Below are 13,162 nucleotides of genomic sequence, written 5' to 3'. Positions count from 1 at the left end.
GGGTGAAGGAGGCGTGGTTTCAAGCTTGCTGAGAAAACCACGCCTCCTCCTCCCGTTTGGCCAGCCCCTCCTTCCCTGTCTGTGTGGCTTCATTGCAGGAGCCAGATCTGAGAGGCAGTGAAGGAGGGGCGGGCCAGACGGGAGAAGGAGGCATGGTTTTCTCGGCAAGCTTGAAGCCACGCCTCCTTCACCTGTCTGGCCCGCCCCTACTTCCCTGCCTCTCATATCTCGCTCCTGCAATGACGCGACACAGACAGGGAAGGAGGGGCAGACCAGGCAGGCACCGTGCTGCTCTCCTTTTGATTCTCATAGACAGGACACAGACGCTGCACACGCTGCATTCGGACTATAAGACGCACACACATTTTCCTCCCATATTGGGAGGAAAAAAAGTGCGTCTTATAGTCCGAAAAATACGGTAGATCAAAAGTCTAAGAAGATCAAATGTCTATATTAAGCTTGGCGCTTAGAATTAATCGCAAATCTAATCTTCAAAAGTGACACATGAAATAAAAATATTAGCCAGTACAAGATCTTCCACAACTGCCAAATAATGTTCCCCTTTATGCTATTCTCATTGGGGTTATAATAGTGAATAATAACAGAGAGCATTTATATTTCTTGAAGTGTATCTCCATTTATAAATCAACTTTGTATGAATAGTGCAGGTGAATATAACAAACTTTGTATTTTATTAAAGAAATAGGTTTCCATCTCTACATATCAGACTGAGCTACTGTTTACAAAGAAATATATGAAGATTGAAGGAGGAGGAGGCTGCGGGAAAAAAACATACAAATAGCTGTAGCTACTACAGTCTAATGCTTGGTGCACATCTGCATTCGGTATTCCGTTCGGGGAGTCCGCGTGGGGACCACCCGAACCTAATACCAAATGCTGTGCAGAGAAAGCACACAGACCCCATAGACTATGATGAGGTCTGTGTGCTTACTGCGCGCTGCACGCACTAATCATGCGGACAGGTACATTGGGAACTACTTTCCTATCCGCAAGATCCCTGCGGAGATCTGGCGGCAAGCACACGGACCCCATTATCGTCTAGGGATACCAGATATTATGTCAACAAAGAATGGTTTGTGATTTTAATACTGACACTAGGTTCACACCTGCGTTCTACTTTCCGTTCTGTGGTTTCCGTCTTCTGCATGCCAGAAGACGGAAACCACAGACCGGGTCCGGCCGTGAGCGGCGGTGAGCGTTTTATGCTCTCCGCCGCGAAACCAGATTTTCTAATCCAGACACAGAGTACTGCATGTCCGACTCTGTGTCCGGATTAAAAAACCCGGTTTCGCGGCGGAGAGCGCAAAACGCTCACCGCCGCTCACAGCCGGACATCTCTCTCAGAGAGACTCCTGCAGGTTTCCGTATCCTGCTCTGTTTTATGCAGGAAACGGAAACCTGCATTACAGAGAGGGCAACGCAGATGTGAACGAGCCCTAAGATTGTGCAGAAATGTGTTATGGATTTCAAAGTCAATACAAAGATATTTAACTATTAAAATTCTTGTAAATAGTACAAAAAGTAGTTCTCAAATGTGGAATTTCACTTTTTAAATGCAGACGAGCCAAGAAGAGCATTCCCTAGTTTTTTGTTATAACTTCTTTTTCTGTCTCCAGCCAGGGAAATTGACAAAGGTCATGAATGCCCACTGCCTGTGGAAGAAGCTGGTATCATCTGGGATAGCATTTGCTTTTTCTTTCTCCTTCTGCAGAGAAGAGTCTTCCTCAGCTCCTACTTCTTGCATGTGGTCTGTGACCTTCGTGCTTCCTCCCTGCAGGCCTCCAGGTTTGATTTTCTAACTTGCATTCTAAGTAGTAGTGATATAAAACATGCATACTTCTATAAAAAATACATTTAAAACTGCATTCCTATATAGCAAATAATCCCATGTTATTTAAGTGATAATTTCTTCATGTGGGATGGCCCCCTGTTCTCAGCAAATATGACCCAGATCTATTGGACTATTGTGCCATATGTTATGGCTAGGTCAGGGAAAACTCCTTTTATATATGCATAGATGTGATGCCATTTATGTGCACTATATCTTTATTTTCTTCATTAAAAAAAATTATATATCTTTTGTAGGGGATTTGAGCTCTTCATGGCCAGTATTAGGAAACACATGGATTTCCGCCAAGACTCAGAGAGACGATCGCTTAGTCAGCTCAAGAAACAGTAAGTACCTATTATATGAGACACAGATACAAAATCCAATGTGAAAGGGATGTGCTCCTGTAACGTGCAAGAACTGTTTGACACAGACTCGGACAACCAGTTAAGTGATTAATTTATTAGCAAAAACTGAAAATACAGTAAGTAAGGAAAAAGAATGAAATAACAAGTAACTCAAAATGCTTCATGTAGTCTCTCTCCTGCATGGCTTTTAGAGCTAGTCTGCCTTGGTCGGCCTCTCTGGAAGCTCCTACTGTCTGTGTAGCAACTGCTGGGTCTGTTATTGCTTTGGTTGACTGATAAGGTGTAGTCAGCGCACATCTTCTGTCCTTTTCCAGCAGCGATGCAGATGCCTCCTAGTCGACAGTCAGTTACTTCCACAAAGTGTAACCCCATCTGTCCCATTAAGGGCTACACGTAAAAACCGCCTGGCTTATTTTGGTCCCGAAAAAAATCTGCTTCCTAATTAGGAAGCGGTTTTTTGACCTTGAGGCTTTTTTTTTTTTTTAGCGTTTTTTTTTACCAAAAACTGCTTCAGAAAATGCCAGGCGGTTATCCCCTCCCCTAAAGTGAATAGACTGTAAAAAAAAAACAAAAAACGCTAGGCATTTTTCGCCTCCCATTCACTTCTATTGCTTTCCTCAGGCGGAATCCGCCTGAAGAAAGGTTATGTCGCTTCTTTTTTCTGCTAGAAGAAAAAACTGCTGTATGAAGGCAGATTTTGAGGCGAAATCTGCAGTCAAAATCTGCCTCATTGCCCCTGTGTGAACTAGCCCCAAGGGTTGTTACCCCAGCGATCTCTACACTGAGTATGAGGTCCAACCCATCCCCTCCATCTATACTAAACCTTTCCTCTTGGTCTCCAAGACCAGCCTTGACTAGCAAATCATATAAGAGCTTGTAACCCAGAAAACATGTTATTTAAGCACCAATAGTCGTTCCCCATACCCTGGAGTGAGCAGTCCTTTGGACACCACATGCCCCAAATACATAGTGCTTTCAAGGTGGAGATGCCACTTCTGTGGTTTCAGGTTTACCTGCTCCTCGGGGCAGGTCAGCACTCTATGCAGTCTTTCTATGTGCTCCTAAAATGCAACAGAGAAAATAGTCATCCAGGGTTATCAGCAGACATTCTTGGTTCAGGTGTCTCAAGTACCGTTCCATCAACCTCTGGAATGTGCTGAATGCATTGTTTAGGACTAACAGTATTTATAGGAACTCACAAAACTCCATTGTGGTGAAGAAGGAAGTTTTTGCCTTTTGCCATACTGTCAGTGGTGCCTGGCAGTAACTGCTGGCCAAGCCTGGAGTGAAGACATACCAAGTGAAGTAGCTGCCTGCTCTCAGGGGGGAAGGGATGGGCTGACAAGCAACAGAGCTCCTCAGATAGGGGAGGGGGGAGGTGAGAGCTTGGGGATTACTGTGCTGTCTATCTTCAGCTTTTCCACTTATCAGCCGGTTTAATTGAAATTGGCTGATAAGGGCTGAGATAAGGAGTCCATTACCTCTGTATGTAATGCAAATTGACTCAAATCCAACTCTGCTACATCAGTTTCCACATCAGCTGCATACTGTGGTAATGCATAACAGATAGCAGAGCAAGTGAAACCCCACCCACCAATGTGCCGAGAAATCCAGGAAGTGAAGAGAGCACTGAGCCTTCAGCCTGCAGAACAAGAGTTATGGGAATACCCCTTTAAAGGATGGTATAGACCTGGCGGTTATCTTGTATATTACGTAAACCAGGCAAGAAAGCCTCACCCTAATGATCTTGGGTTGGATCACCAGACTTTCTCTCCCCACTTTTGTGGCTTCTACATCCTCTAGAGGGGGCACTCCTTAGAAATATATTCTTGCCACTGGACATCCAAAATGGACTATACATGTACTGTGGCCTCTGATCCATCCACAGCAGACGGACATGTAGGATTTTGCCGTCCGCTTGAAAAATTTGACACTTAAAGGGGCTCTATCAGCAAAATCATGCTGATAGAGCCCCACATATGTGTGCATAGCCTTTAAAAAGGCTATTCAGGCACTGTAAAAGTTAAATTAAACTACCCGCCCGTTTTAAAATAATAACTTAAAAAAGAATGTTCTCTACTTACTGAAGGTGCACGCTGGGCGGGCATTCAGGGTGCGCCGTCTTCTTCTTCCCCGCCTCTTCTTCCTCTGACGTCTTCGGGTCCCGTCCTCCTCCGGCGTTTGCTCGCGGACACTGATAAAAAAAACATAGCCCGGGCGCATGCGCAGTAGCACGCGGCTTGTACTACAGCTACTGCGCATGCGCCCGGGCTATTTTATTTTATCAGTGTCCGCGAGCAAGCGCCGGAGGAGGACGGGACCCGAAGACGTCAGAGGAAGAAGAGGCGGGGAAGAAGAAGACGGCGCACCCTGAATGCCCGCCCAGCGTGCACCTTCAGTAAGTAGAGAACATTCTTTTTTAAGTTATTATTTTAAAACGGGCGGGTAGTTTAATTTAACTTTTACAGTGCCTGAATAGCCTTTTTAAAGGCTATGCACACATATGTGGGGCTCTATCAGCATGATTTTGCTGATAGAGCCCCTTTAAGGACACACACGGACATTAAAGGACGCTACATAATATCCCATTTAAAATCATGGAAATTGTAAATGGACACAGCTAGTGTCCGATGCTAAAATCTTCCACGGACATTATGGACACACCGACGCTAGTGTGAACCCAGCCTTAGTCAGTTTAAAAATCTGCTCCAAGGCATTATTGTGTTGACTTCTGTGCATTAAGGTCTCTCATGTCAGACATTGTGTTACATGATCAGCTAGTGAATTTGTTACAGAAATAACCCCTGTATGCTCATCTATATAAGAGGTTAATTCTGTTAATACCTTTTTTATTATGAAATGGTAAAAACTTGGAGATCAGTGTGATAAAGTACATCCAATTGTTCTGTACAGAATGGAAAGAATTCGAGCCAAACAGGAGCGTTATCATCAAGGAAGGAAGCAGAGTGAAACTGACCAGGAAACTGCAGGTACAGTCAGTGAAGTAACCAGATATAAGCACTGTTGCACTTTCTGCATAGTTTGTATTGGTAGATGGCTCAGTTTATGGAGTTGCTGCCTCTAGGCTAAGTGTTTAAACTTCATTCAAAGCAATGCACCATGCAGAAAACACTGCAGCAATTTTGATAAATCTCACTTGCTATATACAGTTTGTAATTTAACACGGTGAAAGTGAAGCTTGATTCTAAGGGACTGTTCACACAGCGCACCCTTTCTAGCCGCCTTCTTCCTGCTGCAGTTTGTACTCTCTGAGGATTAGCTCCATTCTCCTGAGGCTAACCAGAGTGTTTTGGTCTCTGCCACCCATTACATTCAATGGATGAAGATTTAGGGTGAGCTTTCGAGCTGACTTTGAGGTGAGGCCACACTTTGCGGAAATGCAGCTTCTTTTATTGCAGATTTTGCTACGTTTTTTGAGACAAACTTAGGAGTGACTACAAGAGCAATGGAAAATATATAAGAAGTTCTTATACTTCTACCATCTGCTCAATCCACTCCTGACTTTGGCTCAAAAAACTGCAACAAAATCTGCAACAAAAAAAGCTGCTATTCTGCAACGTGGGGCTGAGACTGAATCCACCTCAAAATCACCTCCAAGTTTTTCCATTGGTATGTTGAATATTGAAAAATAAAGGTCTCCGAAAAGGAGTTAAAACGCAGCTTGCCACTCTGGTGTACCGCTCCACTTTACCTTTGCATTTATTTTTTTTATTATAAATTCCCCATAATTTCACAATCCTTCATGAAATCTCTTGGAAGGGAATAATAACTGAATAGAGGAGGGTCCATATTTAGTAACTAACAATTTTACGTCTGTCACAGAATTAAGTCTGAAGTTTCTTTGGTTGATTTTCAGGTGGAGAGGACGGTGGTAAAAAGGGCTCATCCAAAAAGAAGATTCACTGGAGCCGCCCATGGTTAGATCATGCTTCAGGTAGTTACAGGCACTGCCACTAAGTTCTGCACTCCTCATCCGCCAAACACTGTGAAAAGCCTTCTATAATGTGTATAGTTTTTCAAATATGGTTTCCAAATGGAAGAATACAGGCAAAAGTGCAAAAACAATTGTACACCATGAAAGAATTCTAGTCTCCTTTGCTAGCATGTAACTCCACATGTATCTCATGTAGTGTCATACAAACGCTACAAAACAACATTTGTGACTTGACATATATATCTCTATTGTGTTAGTATTCCCCTCAATGTTTGATGGGAAGTGTGGTAAAGTAAATGAAGTAAATTGGCTCTATTCAGATAGAGTGACGGATTTATGAGTATAAACTTATGACCCTGCTTCAAACGCTGGAGAACGGGTTAAATCTGTCACATGGGTTTATGGCATCTTACAGAAATCACTGACCTGAGACCCTGAGAACTGATAAGAACCTGGAATTGTTTACATTGATTATACCAATTACTAATAACCCTCTACCCCCCCTTCCTCCTAGAATTCTATCCCTATGTGTCCTTTTGTACATAAATCTGCTCCTTCAGAAATGGTTTTTAAATTTACTTGAGAAAGGAGCCGAGAGTTCTGAAACGTTGTAATCTGTCATCATTGTTAGTTAGCCATTAAAAAGGTATCAACTACTGAAGACTATCAAGTTTTTGGGGTTTTTTTTTCTATTCAGATGTTCTAGGATACATTTCACAATGGAAATGGTACAATTTGAAATTGAGAACCAAGACACCTATGCAAATAGAGCTTAAGGCATATGTTGAGGGTTGTTTTTTTAAGTCAATACTTATTGCTTGTCTGTGTTTTGTTTTTTTTCTGTTCCTGGCAGTTCTACATTCAGGAGACTATTATTTATTTGAGTCAGATAGTGAGGAAGAAGAGGAGTCTGCACTGGAGGAGCAGAGACCACCTAAACAGAGCGCCTTCCAGGTAAGATCAGGCTCAGACATATCAGCTCATAAACGATATTTGCACTCACATTTCTTTCACTTCCCATGGAAAACATGAGGGATATAGATAAATGCTGGTAATGCGCTGCAGATGGGATCAACTAATACATAGAGATGCATACTACTGTAACTCTTTCCCACTAGTGACATTGTTCGATTTTCGTTTTTTGGCTCCCCGCCTTCCAAACCTCATGACTATTTTTTATTTTTCTGTTCACAGGTCCTTATGAGGGCCTAATGTTTGTGGGACAAATTGTTCTTCATAATGATATGATATGTACTTATGCAATCACATCATTTATTCCCAGAATCTTACACATTTCCTTGTGCATAGATGAATGCTTCTTAAGTGCTTGGTTCTCTTAGAGCTATATTCTACTACTAGTCTTTTATATTTTAGTTGGCCTATCAGGCCTGGGTCACTAGCGCCAAGACAGCACTAAAAGAGCGAAAAAGAAACCAGAGACAAAGGAATGAAACAGAGAAGATGAGACGGGTGGTAAAGAAAGGAGCATCAGCAGAGGAAAAAGGTGCCAGTTTTATTTTATATTTGTCCTATTTACCCTGATTTCTGTAGTTTTTATCTAAAAACAGTCACTGACACCCAGGACAAAGTAATGTTACCTCAGAGTGGTTGGTGATTTAATTTATAGGGAGCCTTTTAAGCAGTGAATTGGATATAAACCAAAATCTCAGTACCCCCCGCAGTAACCCCCAGACTCAAGTTACTCCCCCCCCCCCCCCCCAACTGCAATAACTCCTCGAACACGAGCCATTTTCCTCCAGCTCTACCATAACCTCTCAGACAAGTGATTCTCCTCTGAGTATGCAATAACCTGTCAGGCACAAACCATTTTATTACAACTGTACAATAATCCCTCAGTCACAAGCAATTATTTACCATGTTCGCAATAACCCCTTAGACTTGAGCAATTCTCTGCAAAGTATGCAATAACCTGTCAATTATGAGCAATTATGTTCCAGGTATGTGATAATCCCTTAAGCACTAGACCTTTTTCCTCCAGATATGCAGTTACCCTTCAGACATGAGCAATTCTGTCTGTATACTTGTAGAATTTCTCATGAGGAAATATCACATACTTGGCAGAGAATTGTGTATGTCTGACAGGTTATTACATACTTGGTGGAGAATCCCTCATATCTGTAGGGTTATGTAGGGTTACCCACAGAAGAATGGCGAGTGTCTGAGGAGTTGTCACATACTTGATAGATAAACGCTGATAACTGAGTGATTTATAACAAGCTATGAGAGTTGCTCATGTCTGTCTGGTTATTGCAGAATTGATGGGGAAACTGCTTGTGATTGAGACATTATTGCAAAGATATACAAAAATAATTTCTCTGTCGGGTTATTGCTTACTCAATGGAAAACTGCTCATGTCCAAGGGGATATTACATACTTGGAGGAAAATTTGCTTGTCTGAATTGCTTGTATCTGATGGATTACTGTTTGTTTACAATGAGTCTTTTGGGAATTCAGTTACAGTAGTCAAAGGAAATGTTTTCTGTGGGGTGAAATGCCTCCAGTTCTCCCTGCTATACTGCTATACGGATGGTCTCATACTGCTAAACAGAGAGGGGAGTAAGGTCACATGTTATCAGGCTCTTCTTCTCATTGGACCACGCACAGGAGGGAAGGTTCAAGCCCAGTTGACAGTGAAGGCTAAAGGTCCATTCACATGGAGGAAAACCGTGTGACTGTGATGTATTTGACCACTGCAAACCTCCTGCAGTGCATCTGATCTCGGCCTATATCACTATAGGTTTATGTGAAAAGAAAAAAATATAGCCGCACTCTGACACAGCACAAAGGCTATAAGGAACAAAGAAAAAACTCTAAAAATACTATAAACTAAATATATAAATAAATTTGAGGTTCTTCGTTGTACATATTTGATCAAACAATAGGAAGACCACCTGCCCCGACAAGGCGACTTCATTAAGGTAGGACTCTACACTAATACCTCTCCTGGACCCAAGTATGGTCTGCAGTGTGAACACAGGGCAATGACGTACCTCTCCCGGACCAGAATAAGTCTACAGTGTGAACACAAGGGAAGTAATATCCAGAGAATACTCAACTTAATTGGCCTTGGGGAGATGGGTTCTCTGTTCCAAATAAATAGGCCTGTGCAATTGTTTGATCAAATATGTACAACAAAGAACCTCTAATTTATTTATATATTTAGTTAATAGTATTTTTATAGTTTTTTCTTTGTTCCTTATAGCCTTTGTGCTGTGTCAGAGTGCTGCTTATATTTTTGTTTTTATGTATTTTGCCATGGTAGCTTGCACCTGTTCACATTGGGAGGTGCTGTCTGAATTTTCTTCTATGTATATAGGTTTATGTGGTGATTCAAGTCCATTTCATTAAGCTATGGTGTATTACAGCCATAATACGGCTGTCAGAATGCACCCTAGATACCATTCTGTTTGCACACAGTTTGAAGATTTCACCAGTTACAGGAAACCTGTCTTATGTAAAATGTTTCTGAAGGCTTATCTGTCATTGTTTGTTTCAAGGAGGAGATCCAGAGAATGAGAATCAGGAGGAACCATCCAATGAAACAGAAGAGGCGGCTTTGGATGAGGAACAGGGTAAGCAAGACTGTACACGTGTATATGGGGACAGTGATGCCATTGCTATAACATGGCTCCTATTGTTAGGGTGAAGGTATACTCTTATTTGGTTTTTGGGATACCTTTGTAGCAGATCCCTACTTGCATCTGCTTTGTTGCAACAATTTGAAGGCCTTAGTTAATCCTTACAAACACTGATGCAAAACGTGTGAATAAGAGAATAACCAGGAATGTAGATTATATGGAGATATGGTGTAACGGCACAGTTTGTACCAATTCTGTATTTTCAGCTCACTTCTGGTTGTAGCTTAGAGTCACTGAAGCTTAACACTGACGTGTGAATAAGACCTTACAGGATTTCTGCAGCTGTTTTCCACCAACTAAGGACAAGCCGATTGTACAGCATTCTTTACTCAGAGGCGTAATAATGCAGCAGTCGCTTGTATTTTTGGGGGAGTTTGCGGCAACTAGAATTTTACAATTTTTCAACTGACTGACAAAAAAATGAAAGAAAAACAACAATCAGAATAAACTTGGTCAATTAAAACTATTACTGAAGGAAAGCATTTAGCGTAATGGACATGTGGCTATGAGCATCTTTTCACACATGTTCACGACACATTCCTTATATTACACCAGTTTCAATATACAACACACTATATAATGAAGAATCAAAGATACCACTTAGTCTTTGCCAGCAATAACAGTTCTTACGCAAAGCAGCGTTTTGAGAGAATTTAACACGTCTCGTTCTATCATAAATAACTAGGCCACTACTATGTCAGCACATACTCCGGACTGTATGATCAGAGGCCACTAATAACACGTGACGACAACTGGCTAATACAGTCTTGAGCCAGTTGCTGTTTTCTTTGTCACTGCACCAAATTCATCATTTTAAGACCTGTACAAATACAGCATCTTTAGAGCGAGATGGAGGAATTTTAGACTGAAATTTAATTCCATAGCGTAAAGTCATCGGATCCAGAAATCATTACTGAGCAAGAAGCTTCAATTAATGTGGTTGTATTGAAATATTGCTGAGCTTAAACATGATTTAAGACAGGATTATAAGACTTCATAGAGTCCCACGCAGGAGGGTGAGATTTGGTGGATTACTTCTCCACAAAATCTTACTGAAGATTATTACAGGAAATGATGGCTTTGTGCATGACGTGTGATTTTTATGGCTGTTTGGAGCTAAAGCTATAGATAATTGTGTTGGTTTACCGGGATTTGTTGCTTGGCTGTACATTTGTGGCTCCCTTTTGATTTGTTCTATATCCTCCAGGTGGAAGTAATGTGGTACAACGTATACTTGACATATTGAAGTTCCTCTGGGTCCTCTTTCTTGCCATGTTGGATGGTCTCATAGACTGGCTGGGCACTCTCACCAAGCATTATGTGGATATGTCCACTGTGTTGTGGGTTGAAAGATACGTTTTAACCCAAAAGTTGTCAAAGGTAACATTTGTGTCATAATAAAATATATATACTGTTATAAAGTGAAGTGTAAAGCAGAATTGTAACCTATACGTCATAATTTATGTGTGGGATTTTCATATTTCCATAGAGAATTTGACTCCTCATGCCTACAATTTATTAAGCTGTATATTGGGGTAAAGATTATAATCTACCTTTGCAGTGCAAATGTCCTGTTGTATTGGGTCTACAGCTCTTATGTGCCTCCATGGTAACAGACTACAAACAAATCTTGTAATCTGTTCCTGTTGTCACATTCCTTTGTGATCGACACAATTATACAGAATCCATTGAGTGATGGTTAAAAGTTACACATTGATGTAAATTAGTGTAAGAACGCAAACCTGTAAAGCAAGATGGAGGGTTGAGAATCCATCAAGGAACAGAAGAAAAATATTTTATTTTAGGTTAAGTTTTGTTTTTGTTTTTTTAAATATGGTAGAATATATTATACATTATATGTTAGGAAGCCAATATGGCCAATCCACTATGTTTTGAAATACATTACAGGGGCAGGATGTGACGCGAAAGGACCTGTCATCTCTTTATGAAACTGGGCATGACAAGAAAGAAGCTGCCACATCCTCTCTACCCGCTGGAACTACATTTGATAAAGGAGTTGATTCACAGACTAGTATGGCTTCAAGGTATGTGTACAAGTATTAACACTGGGTATGAATGGAGTAAGCCTGCCCTGTGCTGATAATGGTTCTTGTCCATAGTGGCTGTGAAGAAGAAGAGGGCCTCAGCAGCATGGCCGACTGTACAGACATAATTACACCGCTCAGTACAGGCTACAACACTCGTACTAACAGTATGGAGCAAGTGTCTGCCACTGTCGGCTGGGAGGGAAGTCCATCAGATAAAGACTCCCTGGGAATCCAACCAACAAAACGTTCTCGTACTGCCAGCGAACTACTGCATTGCAGGTAACCAGTGGTTCCTGGTATATACGTATATTATGTATTTATATATATGTAGGATTGTTCTCTACCAGGTTATATGTTTATTTTGGTAATGTTCCTTTCATTAAGCATCTTGTGTTCTCAATATTATGTTTTTTTCATACAACAGGCCGCTCACATTTCCTGAACTATCAGACTCTCAGCATTTCTTCAGGTCACAGAGCAGGCCATTGAGGTTTTTGTTTGCTCTCTATCACCTGGTGGCAGCACATTCTGAATTACTCTGTTACTTTATCATTGTTCTCAACAACATGGTGAGCGCATCACTTATCTCGCTCTTCCTCCCCATCCTGGTCTTCTTGTGGGCCATGTTGTCAATACACCGGCCAAGTAAGCGGTTTTGGATGACTGCTATCATTTATACAGAGGTAAGTCAATGATTCATTTATATAAATGTATTGTTAATTGAACCTTTTTGCGCTATTATAACTTGTAGGTGATGACTGTGACGCTGTATGCCAAGTATTCTCACATAGTAACAATGTCCATGGTCTTATAACAACCTTTGTTGTACTCTTCATTCTGCAGATTATGGTGGTGATTAAATACCTCTGTCAGTTCGGTTTCTTCCCATGGAATAGTGATACAGTACTTGTGCGCTATGATGGGAAACCATTTTTCCCTCCTCGCATCCTTGGGCTGGAGAAGAGCGACTCCTACATAAAATACGATCTGATCCAACTTCTGACCCTTTTCTTCCATCGATCCCTGCTCATGGTAAGGAGCTTATTGTGAATAAATTCCACTAAGACTGCACTTCTTTTTTCCAGTGCACACAAGCAATTGCGATATAAGCTAGTGTATTGCATGCAGGTGTGCACAACAACATAGACTGAATATGTTGCAGAATTGTGTGCAGAAAATTAAGAGCATTTACAGTAGCAGCAAAGTGAGTGCCTGTTGAGTCTGTGTCTTTGGCGTGTTTGAACTACACTGTCCTGCATTGAGCTATTAATAAAAAAAAAAGA

General features: G+C 41.3%; 1 protein-coding gene across 1 annotated transcript in view; it reads left to right on the top strand.

The window, feature by feature from the left end:
* PIEZO1 (piezo type mechanosensitive ion channel component 1 (Er blood group)) overlaps positions 1-13,162 on the top strand; it is a 167,931-nt gene that overhangs the window by 132,421 nt on the left and 22,348 nt on the right. Inside the window, exons 27-38 of the mRNA XM_075281928.1 lie at positions 1,638-1,806; positions 2,107-2,196; positions 5,131-5,207; positions 6,095-6,172; positions 7,026-7,126; positions 7,547-7,676; positions 9,691-9,765; positions 11,039-11,211; positions 11,740-11,876; positions 11,952-12,158; positions 12,304-12,562; positions 12,723-12,911. Coding sequence (XP_075138029.1) covers positions 1,638-1,806; positions 2,107-2,196; positions 5,131-5,207; positions 6,095-6,172; positions 7,026-7,126; positions 7,547-7,676; positions 9,691-9,765; positions 11,039-11,211; positions 11,740-11,876; positions 11,952-12,158; positions 12,304-12,562; positions 12,723-12,911 — 1,685 coding nt within the window. The remainder of the gene's footprint in view (positions 1-1,637; positions 1,807-2,106; positions 2,197-5,130; positions 5,208-6,094; positions 6,173-7,025; positions 7,127-7,546; positions 7,677-9,690; positions 9,766-11,038; positions 11,212-11,739; positions 11,877-11,951; positions 12,159-12,303; positions 12,563-12,722; positions 12,912-13,162) is intronic.

The sequence above is a fragment of the Leptodactylus fuscus genome, chromosome 7 (genome assembly GCF_031893055.1).
Source record: "Leptodactylus fuscus isolate aLepFus1 chromosome 7, aLepFus1.hap2, whole genome shotgun sequence".
Lineage (NCBI taxonomy): Eukaryota > Metazoa > Chordata > Amphibia > Anura > Leptodactylidae > Leptodactylus > Leptodactylus fuscus.
Note: the sequence above shows the minus strand (reverse complement) of the source record. Positions and strands in the feature narration are given on the sequence as shown.